At 40.4% G+C, this 23,402-nt stretch overlaps 1 protein-coding gene and 1 long non-coding RNA gene across 3 annotated transcripts; both read left to right on the top strand.

The window, feature by feature from the left end:
- Positions 1–913: 913 nt before the first annotated feature.
- LOC309497029 (uncharacterized protein) lies at positions 914–19,375 on the top strand. Of its 2 annotated transcripts, none has more exons than XM_082167289.1 (3): positions 914–972; positions 1,653–1,809; positions 17,318–19,359. In XM_082167289.1, exons 2-3 carry the CDS (start codon positions 1,725–1,727, stop codon positions 18,244–18,246), a joined length of 1,014 nt encoding a protein of 337 aa, XP_082023415.1. In that variant the 5' UTR covers positions 914–972; positions 1,653–1,724; the 3' UTR covers positions 18,247–19,359. The 2 variants fall into 2 exon arrangements, with proteins under 2 accessions (XP_082023415.1, XP_082023416.1); XM_082167290.1 differs by lacking the exon at positions 914–972 and adding an exon at positions 1,161–1,405 and having other exon boundaries at positions 17,318–19,375.
- Positions 14,049–15,184, top strand: LOC309497105. The gene is made up of 2 exons (XR_014205387.1): positions 14,049–14,533; positions 14,699–15,184. It is a non-coding gene; the product is annotated as an uncharacterized lncRNA (long non-coding RNA).
- Positions 19,376–23,402: the final 4,027 nt, after the last annotated feature.

Genomic DNA, 23,402 nt, shown 5'->3' with positions numbered 1-23,402 from the left:
ATGAAACAGATTTTTTTTTACTTATAACTTATCTTGGTAATCACTGTTTGTGTGCGTTTTGTATTCAAATTTAACTGTATATAGTTCTGTACTTTAAAGTGAAGCATTCATGTGACTGGAGAGAAAGTGAGGCTTCGTTTTTTGTTAATCACGTGTTTCTCTGAAAACAATACGCACTCCGGCACGGAGCTTCATGAGAAATTACGCTGTGTACTCGATACACGCTTTGAAGCTTCAGTGACAAATGTAACATCACTAGCATGCACTTGTTACAGCTATTATGAGGATTAAAAGTGTTTGTAAATCTATTTCCAGTAAATGAGAACCTGTTTGTGAAGCTGAGAGCTTAAGAGATTTTGAGTCACATTTCAGCACAAATTCCATTCGCCAATTTTATTAAAGTTTGACATTAAAGTGTCATTTAGAAGAAATAATTTCAACCATTTTAATTTAAGTTTTCCACTCAGACAGTCAAAATTAATTGTTTTAAACCTACAATCAGTGTAATACTTTACAGTCAAGGCCATTTTAATAAAATGCACTTTAACGAAACAAAGCTGAAATGTGCTTATATTATGTGGATAAACTGAGATGAAATAAGATGATGTATTCATCATGATAAGGATTCAGTTTTAGTTAATAAATTAAATGGTATATCTTTCTCTACAACCACAAACTTATTTTTTTAGCTACAAATGCTCAGTATTTGGTATAATTATATATAATATAAATATATATAATATAATAATTATATTTAGATATAAGCCAGAAGCTTTTGATGAAATCTCAGTGGCATTGAAAGAATCTACATTGAGAATCTGTGATTCTTGCTTTGAATCCTTTATCTTATCATTTGAATGTGTTTTCTGTGTGTGAATTTCTATTTCGTGTGAATGGGACTTTTATTTTGGCGTGACAACATGACGTCATAAGGCTGCGCCGCTCCTGCATCTGTGATTCTGCTGAAGAAAGGTTTGTGTTTTAATCATTTAAAGTATTTAAACCAATGTAACCAGTTCGGACAATTATATAGACATATAACATATTAATTTTTTTTAATGTAACTAAGTATTTAATAACATTAATGAACATAGTTTGTATGAGTAGAGTGCATAAATAACATTAATGAACAGTTTTTGTGAGTAAACATGTATAACAGAAAAGGTGCTCATTTCGCTCCCTATATTGTGAGTCAGTTCATCATAAACACGCTGTTTGCTCTCTGGCAAGTAATGATAGAGAAACGGAGCTTTTCGAAACCGGTTAAGATTCAAATGAATCAAATGATTCAGAGTTTGTAAGCGCTCGAATCACCGAATCACGCTGACGACTCCTGCAGTTCAGCAGTGTAAATGCGGCAACAACACACACATGTGGAGTGACAACTTCTTGTTTTCATCACAGTGTAATTCATTAAATTTTATTTACAAATACCTAAATATTTTTTTGTCTGTATAATATGTGTTCCTTTGTTGATTTGTAGTGCTAGTTATGTGTTTTTAGTCTAATCAGATCATTTAAGTCCATTAACTCTCTCTCTGACTGACTCTCTTACCAGTGAACTGAACTACTGAACTAGATCTGATTGAGACGCTCTCAGAGATTTAGTTTTGAGTGTTTTTCTTTCTGTTAATTATTCTCCTCTTAAACAGGACAGAGTGTCCAAACACACAGAACAACTCCTGGTGAAGCGACTGAGATCCACGTGACACACTATTATAAAGATGGCGTTTATTAAAGAGGAGAGTGAAGACGTGAAGATTGAAGAAACATTCAGAGTCAAACATGAAGATACTGAGGAACAAACAGGTTAGTTTGTGTGTTTTACTGTGTGTTTCATGTGTGTGTTTCACTCCTGTCGATCCCACAATATGTGTTTCACTTTTTCCACTGAAAACTTTTGTTAAAAGATGTGTAAATACGCCTAAACATTCAGGGGTTCATTTCCCAAAAGCAGGACCGTCCCGTGGCATAGGAGACAATGGTCAATCAGAGGCGTTTAAGTTAGTCAAATTCCATTCACCGCTCAAAATGCTGGGCTTTCCGGGTTCTTTCTGCACGTTCACGAATCCTTTCATTATAATAAGAGATTAATTATGCAGTGTAGACAGCTTTATTGATTATAACCAGGGGTGCACATAACTTTATTGGTCTGGTTCTCAAAGGAGCTCCTGGAGATCTGGCCATCACACATGAAATAAGTAGTGCTTTATGTTTTTCAGGCAAATTATAATGTATTAATTAATGTGATTTATACAATATATCTGTGTTAAACCTATGAAAGTGATTTTCTCTTTCTCTTTTGTTGTGTGATTAACATTGGGTTAACAAACAGCTGCGGGTATAATAGGCTGCTATCATTTTAAGACAAACGAGGGCTCTGTGTGCGCGCACTAAACAGCGCGCGAGTTCCAGTCTTGTTCTTGCGCTTGATGTTTAAACTGACAGGACTTAAAAACACATGCAAATGATAAACTTTCACTCCACGATGGGTAAACTTTGCAATTAATCCGTGAATCGCATGCGTTCCAAACCGAAACCGCTCAACTAACATACGTGCATGACATCACACATCCTGTGATGTGACTATTTTGCGGATACGCAGATAGCGATATCGATGCTAAAACGTTATATCGTGCTGCCCTAATCATGATTGCTATAGGCAAGGCAAGGCAAGGCAAGTTTATTTATATAGCACATTTCATACACAATGGCAATTCAAAGTGCTTTACATAGAAGAAATTAAAATAATAAAAAGAAATAAGAATAATTAAAACAGTTTAGAAAAATTAAATTAAATACAGTACTTTTAAAAATAAAAAAATAATATTATTATAGATCTTTCCTTCAAAGGATTCCCTTAAGACTTAAATCTTTCCTCCTTTTAACCTTCAATCTTCTTACGACTTCCATCTATCAACTTTCCTTTAACTTTCTTTTCTCCCTCATTTACTCACACGTTCTTTTCACTTTCTTTAGCACTGCGTTCACATTCTTTCTCAGACGAAAACTTTAATATCGTCATTTAAACACTGTTCTACTTTCAAACCCACATTAATACACGTCACTTTCACATTATCACTTTCTTTTACCTTCTGAGTGGGCATTTACAGTTTCGGGCTAAATGCCCTGCTGACATAGGAGAAATTAAAATAATTAAAAGAAATAAGGATAATTAAAACAGTTTAGAAAAATAAAATAAAATACAGTACAGTACAAACAGTCGGACGAACAGAGGCACAGTGCTCATTCAGTAAATGCACAGCTAAACAGAAGTGTTTTGAGTCTGGATTTGAATGTGACCACTGTAGGAGCACATCTGATCTCTTCTGGAAGCTGGTTCCAGCTGTGGCTGGCATAATAGCTAAAAGCAGACTCACCATGCTTAGAGTGAACCCTTGGTATTTCTAGCTGATATGATCCTAATGATCTGAGTGATCTGTTGGGTTTATATTCAGTGAGCATATCTGCAATGTATTGAGGTCCTAGGCCATTGAATGATTTATATACCAGTAATAATACTTTAAAATCAATCCTAAATCTAACTGGGAGCCAGTGTAAAGACCTGAGGACTGGTGTGATATGTTCATATTTTCTGGTTCTGCTCAGAATCCTGGCGGCAGCGTTCTGTATGAGCTGCAACTGTCTTATGGTCTTTTTGGGAAGGCCAGTGAGGAGTCCATTACAATAATCCACCCTGCTGGTGATGAAAGCATGCACAAGTTTCTCTAAGTCTTGCCTGGAAACAAAGCATCTAATTCTTGCAATATTTTTCAGATGATAGTATGCTGATTTAGTTATTGCTTTGACATGACTACTGAAACTAAGGTCTGACTCTAGTGTCACACCAAGATTCCTGACTTGATGTTTAGTTGTTTGACCCCTAGAGTGAAGGTATGCGTTCACCTTGAGAACTTCATCTTTGTTTCCAAACGCAATCACATCAGTTTTGTCTTTGTTTAATTGAAGAAAGTTTTGACACATCCAACTGTTGACTTCGTCAATGCATCGGCACAGGGAGTCAATGGGGCTGTAATCGTTAGGCGATAGGGCTAAGTACAGCTGTGTATCGTCTGCATAGCTGTGGTAAGCAATTTGGTTATTTCTCATTATTTGGCTCATTGGGAGCATATACAGGTTGAACAGGAGTGGCGCAAGAATTGAGCCTTGAGGGACTCCGCATGTCATGGATGTCCACTCAGACTTATGGTCTCCTATACTAACATAATAACCTCTCCCATCTAAGTATGACCTGAACCATTTTAGGACTATCCCAGAAAGCCCCACCCAGTTTTCCAGCCTGTCAAGAAGTATGTTATGATCGACAGTGTCAAATGCAGCACTGAGGTCGAGTAGTACCAGCACTGATAATTTTCCTGAATCAGTATTTAAGCGAATATCGTTTATTATCTTTATGAGCGCTGTCTCTGTGCTGTGATGCGGTCGGAAACCAGATTGAAAATTGTCAAAGTATCCATTTGAGTTTAAGAATTTGTTCAGCTGATTGAAGACAACTTTTTCAATGAGCTTGCCTATGAAAGGAAGATTTGAGATCGGTCTATAGTTGCTTAATATGGTCTTATCCAGATTGCTCTTTTTCAGGAGGGGCTTGACAACTGCAGTTTTCAGGGAGTTTGGAAAACTCCCAGAGAGAAGTGAGGCATTTACCACTTCTAGAAGATCTGCTTCTAAACTGTTTAGCACACTTTTGAAAAAAGATGTGGGAAGTGTGTCAAGAGCGCATGTTGATGTTTTAAGGTGCTGTACGGTTTCTTCCAAAATTTTGCCATCAATTTCTTTGAAGTCAGACATAGTAACCACTTTCTCAGGTGGTCTGATCTGTCTGACCCCAGCACAACTCAAGGATGTGCTGATCACCTTTCTGATATTATTGATTTTCTCAGAGAAGAAAGAAGCAAACTCACTGCACTTGCTGTTTGAGAGCATTTCACTAGGAATCTGGCTTGGGGGGTTTGTCAGTCTCTCTACAGTAGCAAAAAGAGTGCGTGTGTTGTTTAAATTGCTGTTTATAATATTTGAGAAGAAAGTCTGTCTAGCTTTGCCTAGTTCCATATTGAAAGCATGCAGGCTGTCTTTGTAGATGTTATAATGGACTACAAGTTTTGTCTTCCGCCACATGCGCTCTGCTTTTCTGCATTGTCTTTTCATATGTTGCACTGCTGTTGAGTTTCTCCAAGGTGCTTTTTGTCTGCCACTCTTCTTCCTGACTTTAACAGGAGCAATATCATCAATTATATTTTTAACTTTTGAGTTAAAAGAATCAAGGAGAAAATCAACAGAGTCAGCAGATATGCTTGGTGTTAAAGATATAGCCTTCATAAATAGTACACTAGTGTTCTCATTTAAGCATCTCTTCTTGACAGACACAGATCTAGCTTCAATGGCAGGAGAGATCAATATATCAAAGAAAATACAGAAATGATCAGACAGTGCTACATCCTTAATAACAATCGATGAAATGTTTAGACCCTTGCTGATAAGTAAATCTAGAGTGTGTCCATGATTGTGTGTGGGTCCATGTACATTAGAGGATGGATACCCGACCCGAGCCCGACGGGACCCGTCGGTACCCGACGGGCCGGGCCGGGTTCGGACAGATATTTAGAAATTATGTTCGGGTTCGGGTCGGGCTCGGTCACATCAGCGCGATAAGGCATTGAACATTTTAAATTTAAAACAGCATATTATGTAGGTACGTTAGCCAATGTGCCTGATGCTTTCACTTGATGCAAACGTTCATTTTTTGTGATTAAAATGCATGTAAAATTGTACCATAACATCTGTCTTCCTGTGTGCGCAAATTTCAAATTTGTTTATGTAGCCGTGACAACCAAACACGTGCATGCGCGCCCATGTTAAGTGCGCTTGTTTCTCCGTGCGCGCTGATGCACTCATCCTGTTGACATTTCCGAATGCCTTCCTTCAGTTGCTTAATAAAAGCGGGCTTTCCACACAAACAAACGTACATGTGTCATTAGTATGAGAAAAAAAATGGGATTTTAACTGTCGGTCTCGGGTCGGGCTCGGACATAAATATCTTTATGCCTGTCGGGCTCGGGTCGGGTTCGGTTACTGCTCTGTCGGACGCGGGCCGGGCTCGGACAGAAAAATTCGGCCCGATCCGCACTCTAATGTACATGCTGAGTCAGATCAAAAGTTTTTAAAACAGTTTTGATTTCTTTTGCCATATTGTTTTCTGCATTATCTATGTGAATGTTAAAATCTCCAGCAATGGCAAAACAGTCAAACTCTGAGGTAATTGTTGATAACAGTTCTGTAAAGTCCTCAGCAAAGGCTGGAGAATATTTTGGAGGCCTGTAAATAATAAGTAAAATGCGAGGAGCACCTTTTAACACAGTACCCAGATATTCGAAAGACGGGTAATTCCCAAATGATATTTGCTTACATTGATAGATATCTTTAAAAAGAGCAGCTAGACCCCCACCTCTCTTAACAGCTCAGCAGACACTCATAAAAGTAAAGTTAGGAGGGCATGTTTCATTGAGGATTGTTGCACTGCAGCTGTCTTCTAGCCAGGTTTCATTTAGAAACATAAAGTCCAGGTTGTTTGTGGTTATTAAGTCGTTGACTAGAAGTGATTTATTTTTAAGTGAGCGAATGTTTAAAAGTGCTAACTTAACAGTCTTACTTTTTGTCCCCACAGCAATCTTAGTTTGACATGTAATAGGCACCAGATTAGTTGGGTTTGCTGTACGGCTATTGAAGGCCTTAGACTTTCTATCTTGTAATAGAACAGCAATAGAGAAAGATACAGGCACACTGGGTTCCCGCTTGTTCTGTAAACATTTGAGAAGGTTACTGTTATCATAACAGGAACCCAAAATACATCACTGAGAGCTGGTATCAGTTGTTTTAGGTTCACCTCGAGCAGATGGAGGAGGGTGTGGGCCCTGGCGTTTTGGCCGAAGAGCTCTCACTGGAGGAGGGGGCAGGCGAGCTCGGCGCGCAGGCTTTGGTGTTTGAGGTGCCTGACGTTTTTTGGTTGGTATCTGGGGGCTTGCAGCAAAAGAGTGGGATAGTCTGGTTCCAGCATGCACAAGTTCTTCCATTTTCTGTGAGAAGCACAAAAGTGGAGTTGCTGGCGAGAGTGAGAAAGTATCTGGTGAAAGGGGCTGTTGCTCAGGTGTTATCGGAGGCTGGGATATGCTGTCCTGGCTGTTTTCCAGGAAGTCGTCCTTGGGTGCTGAATCTTGGAGCAGTTCTGATATGACTGTCTGTGGTGAGCTCTGTGGGCAGGGCTCAGCTGAGATGGTGTCCATGAGCAGAGGTTGTTGTGGCTCAGTGGTGTTATCATTGTCCTTGTGTGATATGTCAACCGCATGTCCATTTTGCTGCTGAAGTGAAGTCCCGTGTTCATTCATACTGTTTCCAGGTGTGTGTGTGTCGTTCAGATTGACACACACTGCAGAAGGATGATTGAGGGAGAAGTCGATATTGTCCTTTAACACTCTTGAACCAAGTTTGTTTGGGTGATGGCCATCCCGATGAAATAGTTGTCTCTGACTCCAGAAAAGATTGAAGTTGTCAATGAAGTTTACTCCTTTTATATTGCAGGTTTTTTGCAGCCATGTATTAATCCCAAGCAGCCGTGAAAACCTGTTTGTTCCTCTTGCTGGGAGTGGTCCACTGATGAATGTTTGAACTTTCAGTCTTTTAAGTGTTTCAAAAAGTTCATTGAAATCCTTCTTAAGGAGTTCTGACTGCTCTTTATGAATATCATTCTTCCCCACATGAATTATGAGTCGATTTGCAGTCTTATGTTTCATCAGAATGTTTTGAAGTTCCCTGTTTATATCAGAAGTTGTAGCTTGTGGAAGGCAGCATGTAGTTGTATCCCTGCTGCTAATGTTTCTGATTATGGAGTCCCCCACTATCAGAGTCCTTGGCTCGGCTGTGCTCTGAGCTGAGTGCCGCTGTCTGCTCGACCTTGAGCGCCAGTTAGCATCAGTGTTAGCTACTGGCTGATACAGTCTGTGTTCGATCATATTCATCATGTTTGGGGATTCCTCATTTACATTCATTAGTACTTCAAATCTGTTCTCAAGATGTATAGGTGTTGGTAGGAGACCAGTGTTTGCAGTCCTTGTCAGAGCTGTATCTGGGGTAGAGGATGCTACTGCGGTAATATGTGAGGCTCGTGACAATCTGATGTCTCGAGTGCCTTTGGGTCTCGCTCCCTGTTTGTGCCATCGATTTGTAAGTCGATCGGCTTGTTTCTGTACCTGTCGAGGAGCACTAGTTTCATGGGACTCACCGGCTATATGCTGAGGGTGTCCATGACGAAGCTCTGTTGTGTGTTCCGTCTGGTTTGGTGGTCCCGTAAATAACTTTGTTTCAAGAACTGCAATCCTTTGTAAAAGTCTGTGGCAGTTAGTGCAGCAAGTAGATTCCAGAAGAGGCATTTTCTCTCTTATCCTTGTAGGCAGTTGTGTTTTCCTTTCCCCGGAATGTAAGCTGGTCGGGTAGAAGAATTCTGCGTTTTTGTGGTAATCCAAACTTTGTCGTTTGAGCACTGTGCTGATTTGCTGAAGTTAAAATTAGGTCATAAAAGGAGCTAAAATATTAAAATATAGAAGATAAAATATAAAAGCGATAGAGCAAAGCGCGGAGCAGTAAGCAAGAGCGTCCGGACGGTAGCTGAGCTGAGCAGGAAGTGTTCTATATTACCAGAGATGGAGAAAAATCCTACTCCAGTAAGTAAACGTGTCCGTGTCCCCAAAAATGTTGGTACTCAAAAGCGCTTCCCTCCACGTTTTCTGGTGCGCATCGTTAATTTTTTCATGATATTCAATTCACATTTGCTTGTATTGCGCAGTTCTCTGTCTTCGCAAGGTTTAGTGGAAGGTGGATCTCCTTCATCCAGCAAGAAATGTCTGTCAGACAGGCTGAGATGCGAGCAGCCACCGTCAGATCATCTGGTTAGAATGAGAGGTAGAGTTGTGTGTGTAAGGAATCCATGTTTCTGAATGACAGATCCTAGTGATGACATGTAGAAAAAGAGAAGTGGTCCCAGCACTGAGCCCTGAGGCACCCCAGTAGCTAGATGTTGCGCCTTAGACACCTCAACCTTCCACGACAGCCTAAAGGACCTACCTGAGAGGTAAGACTTGTCATGGCATGATCAGAATAGCCTACGGAAGCCCTGAACCGCAACGAAGAAATCCGGTAAAAAAAAAGCAGAGAATACAGTCTTCCATAGAACTTACGTGTGTACGTTGCCCCTCAGGCATTCATAACGGTACGCGTCCACTGGCGCAGAGCGAGTGTTTCCATTTCATTACTCGCACGCGCGCGCGTGTTTGTAAAGAAACGTGTTTGTGAAGTCGAACTGCCTCGGACATGGATCTACACAAAATAATAGCTTTTTACTTTTATCTGGGCTTTCAACAAAAGGAAATTCTACAGGTGCCAATCTACCAACATAGCATTAAGCTACCATTATAGGACGTTATAAAATATACTGTGCCGGAATAGACTTTAGCCTACAGGCGCAAACACATTTCAGACTGGATGGAGATATCCAGCTTTATGAATGAATGAATGAATGAATGAATGAGGCATTTATATAGTGCTTTCATATGTCTACTGTAGGCCTACACTCAAAGCGCTTTACAATCATATCAGGGAATCTCTCCTCAACCACCACCAGTGGTTCCTTATTATATCTATTCCACTGGGTTCGGACCGCAGCAAACGAACCCAGTGGAAAAACGCCCTAATGCTCACAAATCTGTTTTAAAAACAGTTAAGCTCTTTTCATGCAGTCACGATGTTATAATGTGTCATAAAGTGGCTGGTGGAACAAAGTGCCTACCGAAAACTCGAGAACCGCCACGTGCTGGCTTCCTACACACGGGCCTCGCTCTGCTCGGGCCTGGGGCTCGAGAACGTTCGGCCGCCAGAGTCGGTGAGATCAGAATCAACGATATGATTCTGTGTCGTTATGGTTGCATTCAAGACGCGGGTGAGTGAATGCAGGTGTCAGTTTCTGTGAACATAGTAATGGGTGTTAACCGGACTTAAATACTATATGTCGAGTGGTGATTGCCTAGAACTGTGGTTAATGAATAACGTGATTAATGAATGAGAGGCTTCTCGGCAGAACTTGCGCTAGAGCTCCCATTTCCTGGAGGGCCACAGCCATGCACAGTTTAGCTTCAAGCCTAATTAAACAAAACCTATGCAGGGAATCAAGGCCTATTTGAAAACTGCAGGTATGTGTGTTGAAGCAGGAATGAAACTAAACTCTGCAGGGATGTGGCCCTCCAGGAACTGAGATTTACAACCCTGTTTTAAGGGAAACGCACCTCAGAATTACAGACATAAAGCATTGCATTCAATTAAACATACCATAAGATAAATGTGTTTAAATCAAGTTAAAGTAAAGAACCACACATGACAAATGACTTGGGCCTAGTAGTGGGCCTCAACTTTTGTTAGGCTACAACAGTTTGGCTGTAGCGGAGCCTACAAAAATTTTTTATACTGAAACTTATGTGCCATAACACACACTTATATTTGACAAATAACAATAACAGTTAAACGCTGTGATAACACATTTCTCAGTAGTGTCTTGTTTAGTATGTGGAAGAAGGAGGAAGGAACCCAGAGGTGCCAGATTTGTGCCCGTTGTATATGAATGATTTTGAATATTTGTTGCAACTTACAAAGTCAAATTCTTTCCCATTTTGTTTTTCAGTATGTTGTATTTCTATACCGCTGTAACCAATAAACCATTCTCCTACATCTCCATAATCTGCTGCAATTAAATATTGCTCTTACCTGTTAGATCAAGGATGTAGGATGTCAGGGTCCTCAGCGGAGCCTCTAACCAGTTCAGTCATGAATTCGAATGCACTGGGCGTTTGCCAGTATTAATATTCCAGGACCAAAATCATGAAATATTTATAGGAAAAAAATTACTCTGAGACTTATTTAAAAAAGGTTTATGAATCACCACAACATGATTTTGTTTTATTTTAAAAAGATTCAGAATAATACAAAGACAAAATGTTCAAAGGCAAAAATAACATAAACACATACAAGTCTTCACCCGAAATGCGGCCCCGAAAAAAACCCTTCTAAGCTTTTTATACTAACCCTATTTTTTGGGCCGCCTTCTAATTATGGCCTGTCATTATAGTACAGCTAATTCCCTTATAAGGTAATTACTTGAGACTTATCCTAGTCCCTCTATTACAGGGGTGGGCAAAAGTTTTAGTCTGAGGGCCACAGTTACTTTGGCAAAGTAAACGGAGGGCCACACTTTGGACAATTGCAATTAAACATAGTTACATGATTAAATGGTACAAATTAATTCAATGCAAATATGTATAAGGCTACTCTACAGTTACTTTGACTTTGCCAGCCTATTTCAAGGCCTGATATTTATTTTTGCTAGGCCTGTCTGACCTAGGCTACTCTAAGGTTACAATAACTGGATTTACTTTTAAGGATTCATTTCCTACACTACCCTGCATATTGTTCAACTGTCATTCATACCAGCTGTAGCTATTCAAGATAGAAAACTATTAACAAAACTGCAAATGTATGTGTGCAGGTTACATTAACATACAGACTTCAGGCAATCTGGCTTGGAATTATCAAATTTAATTGAGGCTATATACCAGAGGGAGACCTTCATCACTGAATGAAAAACATATTCAGCTGATTTCAGTTGTGATTATAATTTTTTTTGTCATTTCTTTCACATATTTTGTTTAAATCTTTTATAAAATAGAACACAATTTAAGTGCAGATCAACTTCATCACACGTATGTTTGCTTGAAAGATATAAAGGACAACATGGAATAGGCCTATGCATCTCACAAAATTTTAATTTGATTTAGCTGTATCATCACCATCTACGGGACATGCATAAGAAATGGCAACATGAAACTGAACAATGTTGTAAAAATAACATCAATCAAGGGTAACTTAATGGAACTTGAAAAATATATTTCGGCCTATGCAACTGAGATGAAGAGCTTTTTGTCGGTGTTCTGTAACTCAATGTGAACAATTGAGGCGGTCGCCTTTCTTTACTAAGTCATCGAAATCTGGGGTCGTGTTCAACGTTGAGATGCGCAACACGGACGACAGGTGTGTGTCTGTTAGTCGTGATCTGTAGCGTGACTTGTTAAAGTTCATTACAGAGAAAGTCTGCTCGCATACATACGTGGACCTGAATAAAACAAGCATCCTTTGCGCATGCCTCCGCATGTTAGGAAACTTGCCCTCGTTCAATGCACCGTAAAACCTGTCCAATGATGACGAGGTGAATTTCTCCTTGAGAGTGGGATCGCACTGCATGTCAATCAACTCAAGCTGAGCTTCTGGAGGTGCTTGGTCGCTGTCAAAGGAAAAGGGGGTGGACACCAGCTCCATCTCTTTTTCAATTTTTCCGAAATCAGAGAAACGCCTGTTGAATTCAGTGTGCAGATCCTCGAGTGTAGTGGTGTATTTGACAGTGAGTCGGGATGGTACATGCTTCATTGTGCCGAGAGTTGGGAAATGTGTAAAGCTCTTGTTTGTCATTTGTCGGGAAAACAGGGTCAGCTTTGCTCTGAATGCTCGCACGTAGGAATACAGTTCGTCCACGAACACATCCTTCCCCTGCAGCTTCCGATTGAGGTCATTCAAATGGCCCATTAAATCCACGGCAAAGGCAAAGTCAAGCATCCAATCGGAATCTTCAAGTTCTGGAAAATCACCAGCCTTCCAGACATTCTCCAGAAACACCCCTATCTGATCTCACACACGGCATAGCACTGTGCCCAGGCTCAGCCAGCGGACGTTTGAATGGTATGGGACATCAGTGTGTTCTGCCTCACTCTCTTCCAACAACTGGATAAACTGGCAGTGGTTAAGCGCCCGGGCCCTGATGAAATTGACAAGTTTCACCACAGTTTTGGTGACGTGATCAAGCTTTAACACCGACTTAGACAAGGCCTCCTGATGAATGATGCAGTGCAAGAAAATCAGAGTTGAGTTGGGGTCATCCTCTCTCACCCTGTCCTGTATCATAATAGCCCACTGTTCTTCCCGGGAGGGCTGTGCAATTAATTGAATTTCGATTTTGGCTCCCAACGATCACCAAAATAGCACAATCGACCCTGTTACATCCACAGAAGCTTTCGGCGCAAGTTTGTTTACTTCCACCACGGACAATCCATTCCATCAATCTGGTCACCTCAACGCTCTGTCGCACCTCTCCCACGTCATCAGAATCCTTCCCCCACTGGATCACATAGGGCTGAACGCACCGTCAGGCTGCACAGTAAACCCGGTCTGGACTACAGTGCTATCCGCACTTCACATACACCTATTCTCCAATCATTTGCAAATTCACTGTCCCTCCTCAACTGCAATACCCCCCCTCCCCACCGACCACACGCACTGTGAACTGGGAGAACCTCAGATCTTTCCAGCCTGCCATTCCTGATGGAATGGAACATCCACCCTCTCACCATGCTAACTTTGCCCTCCTCAACACTCAATCTCTCAACAATAAAGCCCCTGCCCTCCATGAACTAATCCTCGACAACACTCTGGATTTCCTTCTGCTCACCAAAACCTGGCAAAACAACACAATGACTTTTTCTCCCTCAAAACAAAAACCATCAGTTTTAACACCTCTTCACCATGGTACACTCCTGAAGTCCTGCCTCCCCATCCTATGCCCCTATCTCACTAACCTCTTCAACTCCTCACTGTCCCTTGGAACTGTCCCCTCTGCCTTCACAACTGCTGCTGTCACTCCAATCCTTAAAAAAACTACTGGTCTGGATCCCTTTTCCCTCAACAGCTACCGCCCAACATCCAACCTCCCCTTTCTGTCTAAAACCCTGATAAAACAGAATTCCTCCTCATAGGCTCTAAATCCACACTCAGCAAAACCAATAACCCCACTCTCACCATCGACGGCACCATTGTCTCCCCATGTCCCCAGGCCCGCAACCTTGGCGTGATCTTTGATTCCACCCTCTCCCTTGAGCTACACACTAGAGGCTGACATTTTTTCGGGAATCCCACGGGTCACGGGATTCCCGTGGGATTCCTGCAGGATGGGAGTCATCTTTGCTATTAATCACGGGATTTGGACGGTACAGGATAAATGGTTAACGGGAGCAGACGGGAGCGGGAATCAACCAATAGCAAAGACGACAAAAAAAGAAAAAAGTAAATGCACCATTTTGTAGTTTCCTTTTAATACGCCTACAATGTAACGCAATTAAAAAATAACTACACGACCCAGCCGTCCCAGAAGCCATCAGTGCTTTTTGTCACGGCTTCCCGCCGGAATTCAAAGAGCAGTGATGGAGGGAGTTTTCCACTTTTCCACTACACAGTATCGGCTCGGCTCGACTCGACTCGCCTTTGTTTGGTTTTCCACTGTGTAAAAGTTGTACCTGTACCCGCTTCCAGGTACTTTTTTTCGTACCACCTCCGGCGAGGTTCTGAGCGAGCTGAGGCGATACTAAAATGTGACGTGAAAACACGACAGACTGCTGATTGGTCAGAGAGAATCGTCACTATTCACAGCGTCATCATTGCACGCGCCAGACGGAGTATCCTGAATAAAAAACAGCAAAAACAAAAACATCCAAAAACAGCATACACTCGATTTCCTCCATTGTCCTGTGTGTGTGGGTAGCGGGTGTGTCTCGCACGTCTCGCGTATAAGATTAAGTCACGGCAGTTTCCTGCGGCGTCGCTATGATGACCAGGTACTATTGTGGAGGTACTATCTGCAATGGAAAACGGAACGAAAAGCGAGCCAAGTCGAGTCGAGTTGAGCTGGTACTGGTAATGGAAAAGCGCCATAAGTTGACACGTTTCCAGTGTCTTCTTGACTTCTGGCGGGAGATGTCAGGTGGGCTCGTACCAGTTGCCAAGAGGCTGCTAGCTATCCCCGCAACAAGTACTCCTTCTGAGCGTAGCTTCAGTGTTGCGGGAAGACTGATAGAGGAGAGGCGTTCTACCCTCAATCCAGAAATGTAGAAGCACTTTTGTTCCTACACAGCAACATATAACTAAGATGGACTCATTATGCAAGAGCATAATTGATGAAAATCGTTAACATGTAATTAAAAAAAACTATAAATGTATTGTTTACTCAACAATAAATGAGTAAAATGCAGCTTTATGTGCTGTTTGGGTTTATTAAACTATTGTAGACATGGTGTGAACTATGTACTGTTTTTCTTTTATTTGCTGTCTTCCATTTTCTGGAGAAAATCTAGAAACAGGGGCTCAGGAGCTGGTCTAAAACAGGATGGAGAGCAGATTAAATCAAATTCTATGTATTAACTAAACACTAATTGAAGAAAAAAATATATGGGAGCGGTACAGGAGCGGGAGTCAGTTTAAACAGGAGCGGGATGGGAGTGGGAGTCAATTTACCAGGAGCGGGATGGGATGGGATTATTTTTTAAACTTTGGTCTGGGAGTGGGACGGGACAAGATTTCTTTCTATGGGAGTGGGACGGGACAGGAGTGAAAATCCACTCCCGTGTCATCCTCTACTACACACCCGTCATGTCATCAAAACCTCCTTCTTTCATCTCCGCAACATCGCCAAACTCAGACCCTCTCTCACACCCCCCGCTGCTGAAAGAATCATTCACGCCTTCATCTCCTCCCGACTGGACTACTGCAACTCACTTCTCCTTGGCATCAGCTCTACCTACATCAAACGACTCCAACTGGTCCAGAACGCAGCTGCCCGACTCATCACCCGCTCCAAATCCTGGCACCACATCACTCCAGTCCTAGAACAACTCCACTGGCTTCCTATCTCCCACCAGATCACCTACAAAACTCTGGTCCTCACTTACAAAGCCCTCCACCATCTGGCCCCCTCATACCCCAATTACCTCCTTTCCCCCTACCAACCCTCACGGTCCCTCAGATCCACCTCAGCCGGTCTCCTCTGCATCCACAAGTCCAACCCCCGCAGTTTTGGGGACGGAGCCTTCTCCAGGGCAGCTCCCAGGCTCTGGAACTCCCTCCCCCAAGAGATCCGCACCTCTGAGTCCCTCACCATCTTTCAGTCCCGCCTCAAGACGCATCTCTTCACCTCTACCTTTTTTTTCATTTTTTTCATTTTTTTTTTTCTTATTATGGTAAGCTCACGCTCATTCGGCTCAAAACCGGCATCCGACCAGCGCGGAAGGTCTCTACGTGTTACTGTCCTTTTATCGAGGCAAAGTATTTTTTGATTAAATGCAATACATTTGAATATGTGTTCTCTCGTTATTTCATCTGACTCCATAAATGAAAAGGTTTTAATGATATCTTTGGATCATTAATTGTGAGCGAATGTTTGACTATTCCTTTTAACTCTTTAATGAAAATAATGTCAAAGTCAGTTAGAATAATCAAATGTAACAATTTATTATGTCAGGTAAATGTATCATGCCAATTTCATAATCAATTCAAAGATAATCGATACAAAACATCAAATTCTCTGGAATAGAGAGAAGAGATGCAACCCAACATTAAGAAATACATGAGGCTGGGACGTCTCACTCTCATGGGCTAATCTGAAATACAGAAAAGGCCCTGAATTCCCCCACTGCATTTCATCATATAGACAAACTTTTCACATGGAAACATATACTAACAAAAGAAATTTGCATTCAGAGATTGCACCTTTTGGGGGGGTAGGAGACCATTTGTCAGGAGATCATCTTTCTTTGTCTGCCAGTTATCTTTAAACTCTTAAAAACCTTATTACCTTTTGTTTTACTTATTTGGAACTGAGACATTTGTACCAGTCGCACTGTGACATTTTAAATTATACCAAACATGTATAAAACTGGATGATAATTGTTAACATTAAACCATTCTGGGTGATTTACATGTGGTCTCAGCATGAGAGTGGGGGAGTGGGGAAGAGGGGGAGAGATGTATTCTGAGGTGAGACTTTGCCTCTTCAAATGGTGAGTTCAAATGGTAATTTCCAGAGAGGTCCTTTGATCTCTCTGGGTCTGGTTCGCTCTTCAACCAGACTGTCCGGTATTTCCTAATTTCTCAATTCTTACATTATCTATCTGCTCTGTAAAGCGACTTTGAGTTTGTGAAAAGCTCTATATAAATTTTATTTATTATTATTATGTTCCGATATAACAGGTTACACCTTTGTTAGTTGTTTAGTGGCTATTGGATTCAACATACGTGTTGTAGGATTTGGTCTTTTACATGTTTAAATGTGTTCACGTCTCTGTGCCATTAAACTGGTATTAACTTGATTTGTTTCTTTTTACCCTAGACCTGATGGAGCTGAAACAGGAGAGTCAAGAACTGAATGAAATGAATGAGAAATATTGTGATTTCATGACTGGGGAGAAATCTTTTAGTTGTTCACAGACTCATAAAACAGAAACTAGAAACCTCCACATGAGAGTTCACTCTGGAGAGAAGCCTTTGACCTGCCAACAGTGTGGAAAGAGCTTCAGTCGAAAAGACAGCCTTAAAATTCACTTGAAAATCCATGCTGGAGAGAAGCCGTTCATATGCCCTCAGTGTGGAAAGACGTTTACACAGAAAAAAAACCTTGATGTTCACTTGAGTGTTCACACTGGAGAGAAGCTTCACACCTGCCAACATTGTGGAAAGAGATTCACACTACAAGCAAATCTTACGACTCACATGAGAATTCACACCGGAGAGAAACCATTCATATGCCCTCAGTGTGGAAAGAGTTTCAGATATAATGAAAGCTTTAATCATCACATGAGGATTCACTCAGGAGGGAACTGTTTTACATGTAATCAGTGTGAAAGGAGTTTCACAGACATGGATCAACTTAAGAATCATGTAAAAATTCACACCATAGTGAAGCCTTACATATGCCATCAGTGTGGAAAGAGTTTCAAACACAGAGCAAACCTTGAGGATCACATGAGAATTCACACTGGAGAAAAGCCTTTCACCTGTCCTCAGTGTGGAAAGAGCTTCACGGTTAGGGGAAGCCTTAGGATTCACATAAGCGTTCACACTGGAGAGAAGCCTTACAAGTGTCTTCAGTGTGAGAAGAGCTTCAGGGTTAAAGGAAGCCTTAGAAGTCACATGAGAGTTCACACTGGAGAGAAGCCTTACAAGTGTCTTCAGTGTGAGAAGAGTTTCAAATATCACTCAGACCTGAAACGGCATTTGAAAACTCATTCTGAAAAGAAAATGTTGTTTTCCTCGGAGTGACGAGGTTTAGAAAAAGGAGAAATTTCAAGAATCATCTGGAGAAAGACGATTCAGTTGTGATCTGTGTAATAAAAACATCACACTTACAACTTTTCACTTTTCTAACTTTAGTTAGTGTGTAATTTTGCTGTTTGAGCATAAACAACATCTGCAAAGTTACAACGCTCAAAGTTCAACGCAAAGGGAGATATTTGCTTTTAAAGAAATCGTTTACACGACATTCCTCCCGGCCTAGTGACATCGACACCAACCCTAAAATTTACATAAACCCCGTCCCCGGGAACACGCAGTCCATGTTAAGAGTTGTTGTAGTCGAGCACATTTGTGAGTCAGCTCAAACTGTAGCATCCGTCTTTTCACATGCAACAGAAAGTCACTCTGTGTGCATCTCACAACAGTTCCTATACGAGCGATTTATAGATTATCATGACAGAATGCGCTAATTGAAGATAGTTAACTCCACGTAAGCAACATAAATTCAACATAACCATTCAGAGATGTCCTGTTGCATTCAGAGATTTATTGTACATTTTGTGAAAAAAGGCATTATACAACCCCTTTAAACCCCCATTGCAAATAATGTTTATTTGCCAAATTTACAGACTTTCAGCTGTTTGCATTTAACAAATCAAACAAAAGTAATTGAAATACCTCAACACAACAAATGTTCAAGTGGTTTCACCAAATTCAACTGAAAATGCAACTTTTAATGGCTTTTTCAGGCTCAAAATTATTTAGCCCTTTCATGGCAAGCATCTTTAGTACTTAGTAGAACACCCTTTTGCTGTTCTGACCTGCTGCAAGCGAGATGTATAACCAGACACCAGGTGAAAAAGAATTCTATTAAAAATATACTTTAATAAAGTGTACTAAGTATATTTTCTACATTTTGTACTATTTTCGTCAAATCCAAGTATAGTTAAGTGTATTCAATTATGTATTAACTTCAACTTAACATCTATTTGACTACACTTCTAGTGTAAATAGTATACTAAAATGGAACAACTTTTTTTAAACTTAAAATACACTAATGAAAATCAAGATTCATGAGCAATTAAGCACACTTACAGCACAATTGCATTGTATTGCCATTCTAATGGAAATACACTTAAAAAGGCATTGCAGCGCAGATTATAGTTGTTTAAGTACATTTGGTGCATACTGCTACCATACTTATAATTACTATAAACTATGGTAATTTAGTATGCCTCTGTAATATTTCAAGTGATCCACAAATGCACTTCCTAACTATATTTAGTGCTTTTAAAGTCTCCCACTATGATAATAATAATGTTTTTGAAGTTAAGTTCAATTACAACCGAAACATCATAGTCACGGACTTTCAGTGCAATGTTATTATAGTGTAAGGTAGAAACAAATTGTTTGAAGTATATTTCATCTGTACTTTTATCCCCATTTTGTTATACTTAAGCATGAATGTTGCTATTACACTACAAGTGTATTATATTACAATTCAGTTCAAGTGCATTACATCAACAGATTACAAATTGCATTTCAGAAAAGGATCTTTATTATTGACACAAAAGTAACACACAAAAGCAGATATTGGCAAAGGGAGGAACCTTGAACAGTCGACTTTCTCTGAAATGCCGGGAAGAGAACAATGGCGAACAACTTACTACACATGCACATCTAGCTCTGACTTGAATTATTAGAGGCCTTGTAGCTCTCATTGTTGCACTTCCTCCATAGAAGGGCCCGGATCTCTGCCACCTTGGTGTTGGGGAATCGCTCCCTCACTGCATCTGTGAAAACAGGAAAGAGACATGGGCATGAATTAAAACAAAATAGACAATGTATAACATTGAAATACAATCATTGATGATAATGGATTTGTAAATCAATCATGACAATGGATTTGGATTCATAACTATGACATTACTGTACCTATAATTCGTTGTTTTTTTCTGGCTCAAGCTGCTCCTTCAGCTCGCCTTTTTTTCCTTTCCCTGTGAGGGTTGCCTTGGCCAAAGTTTCCCTGCCAAACACCAATGTGGCCAGTTCCTGTGTGAAGAGGGACGTCCTCCTCCCACTCAGCCTCTGATAGAGGCGTTTTGGGACTTGCACTAATGAGTTGCCCAATGACACCTGTGAAAACACACAAGCAGATTAAGACAAAAGGTAAATTACAAACACTTCTCTATAGGGCAGGTTGGCACGTGTCTTGGCTTCAAGTGTTTTAACACAAACAGTACCTCCACGATCTTGTAAGAATTTTTTTTTGTGTATGCTTGTTGCACCCAATTTGATTCATAATCCGTGATTTTTCTCTTTAAACTCAGTGAGTTGCAGCAAGAATCACTCCGCCCCTCCCGGTTTTCGAGATCTCCACCCAGAACCGTTTCTCCCCTCTTCGCAAAAGGAACGCGATGCTGTGATCATCAGCGATTCCATCGTCCGGCATGTCCACGCTACGTTAGGTAAAAGTAAGGTGCACAGTCACTGCTTTCCTGGTGCTCGTGTTTTTGATATTGCTGCGCGGGTACCCGAGATCTTAAACGGTGACGAGCGCGTCGGAGCTGTCGTGCTGCACGCGGGAGTGAACGATATCAGGCTGCGGCAGACGGAGGTTCTGAAGAAAGACTTCAGGAGCCTGATCGAGACGGTACGCAGCACATTGCCTGAAACAACGATCATTGTGTTGTTGGCATCACGGTCAGATGTTAAAGACCGTTTGACTAGTAACCAAAAGTCCAAATCACAGTCTCTGCTGCACCAATTTCATTTATATAAATACTAGTGTAAAACATTGCATAGAAACTGTGTCTATTCCTCGTTTAGTGAGATCAAATAATGAATCTACTGCAGGATCTAGAAAAAATCGAATTGTTATTAAAACAGAAAATCTAGCTATTAGTGAACAAAAAACATTTCTAAAGCTAGGTCTTCTAAACATTAGATCACTCACACCTAAGGCAGTTATTGTAAATGAAATGGTCACAGATAATAGCATCGATGTACTTTGCCTTACGGAAACCTGGCTTAAACCAAATGATGTACTTTGCCTTACGGAAACCTGGCTTAAACCAAATGATTATTTCGGTCTAAATGAGTCTACTCCATCTGGATACTGTTATAAGCATGAGCCCCGTCTGATTGGTCGTGGCGGAGGTGTTGCAACAATCTACAGAGATATTCTTAATGTTACTCAGAAAACAGGTGACAAGTTTAATTCATTTGAAGTACTTGTACTAAATGTTACGCTCTCAGATGTAAGAAAAAAATCCCTATTATCTCTAGCCTTGGCTACCGTATATTGACCGCCAGGGCTGATTTCCTAAAAGAGTTTGCAGATTTTCTCTCAGACCTATTGGTCAACGTCGATAAAGAATTAATTGTTGAAGATTTTAACATACACGTAGATAATTCAAATGATGCGTTAGGGGCTGCATTTACAGATTTATTAAACTCCTTTGGGGTCAAGCAAAACGTCACCGGACCAACTCATCGTCTTAATCATACACTCGATTTAATTATATCATATGGAACCGATCCAACCGATATAGATATCATTCCACAAAGTGATGATGTCACTGACCATTACATGGTAACTTGCATATTACGTACTGCTGTAATATGTTATGCGGCGCCGCGTTATCAACCAGGCAGAACAATCCTTCCATCCACCATAGATAATTTCTCAAATTGCTTATCTGATGTGTCTCAGCTGCTGCCTGAACCCAAACAAACCGATGAACTAGAGGAACTAACTAGCACTATGAGCACCATTCTCTCTAGAACATTGAATATTGTTGCACCCATTAGATTAAAAAAAGTCAGAGAGAAAAGTAAAGCACCATGGTACAACAATACTACGCATGTTCTAAAGAGAGAAACCCGTATTTTAGAGCGTAAATGGAAACAAACAAATTTAGAGGTCTTTAGAATCGCATGGAAAGAGAGTATGTCACGTTATAAAAAGGCACTAAAAGCGGCCAGGGCTGAGCACCTCTGCAAACTAATAGAAAACAACCAAAATAATTCAAGGTTTTTATTTAACACCGTGGCTAGACTAACAAATAAACAGACATCACCTGAACAAAATATCCCTTTACAGTTTAGTAGTAATGATTTCATGAACTTCTTCACTGAGAAAATAAAAAGCATCAGAACCACAATTGTAAACTTTCAATCTTCAATCACGCCTTATAATTCAGCCGCAATTATCACCCCGCAAGAACAATTACAGTGCTTTACAACTATAGAACAAAAAGAGTTAAATAAACTTATCACTTCATCTAAAACAACAACATGTTTATTAGATCCTATACCAACTAAACTACTGAAAGAAGTGTTACCTATAGTGGAAGAGCCTCTCCTCAATATTATTAACTCATCTTTATCTTTAGGTCATGTTCCAAGAACATTTAAACTGGCAGTTATAAAACCTCTCATTAAGAAACCACAATTAGACCCACATAATCTAGCAAATTATAGACCCATTTCAAATCTTCCATTTATGTCTAAAATATTAGAAAAAGTTGTGTCCGCTCAACTGAGCTCTTTCTTGCAAGAAAATGACTGCGCTCGTTAAAATCACAAATGATTTACTTTTAGCTTCTGACCAAGGCTGTATCTCAATACTAGTTTTACTCGATCTTAGTGCTGCGTTCGATAATATAGATCACACAATACTCTTAGATCGACTACAAAATTATACTGGTGTTCAAGGACAAGCATTAAGCTGGTTCAGATCATACTTATCTGACTGCTACCATTTTGTCTATTTAAATGGAGAAAAATCGATCATAACTTCACTAAACTATGGAGTGCCGCAGGGATCTGTGTTAGGCCCTCTATTATTCTCAATATATATGATGCCACTTGGAAATATTATAAGGAAACATGGAATTAGTTTCCATTGTTATGCTGATGACACTCAAATATATATTTCATCACGGCCGGATGAAAACGCTAAATTATCCAAATTGACAGAGTGTGTTAAAGATATAAAAGATTGGATGACGCGTAATTTTCTTTTATTAAATTCAGATAAAACGGACGTATTACTTATCGGTTTAAAAAAACGCCCACAAAACCTCTCACAATACAACTTTAACATTGTAGGATGTCCTGTTACTTTATCCTCTACAGTAAAAGACCTGGGCCCGTATCCCTAAAGATTCTGAGAATCC

This window comes from Leuciscus leuciscus (genome assembly GCF_965113295.1).
Source record: "Leuciscus leuciscus genome assembly, chromosome: 4".
Classification (NCBI taxonomy): Eukaryota; Metazoa; Chordata; class Actinopteri; order Cypriniformes; family Leuciscidae; genus Leuciscus; species Leuciscus leuciscus.
The sequence above is the reverse complement of the archived record's forward strand: the minus strand, read 5'-3'. Positions and strand labels throughout refer to the sequence as shown.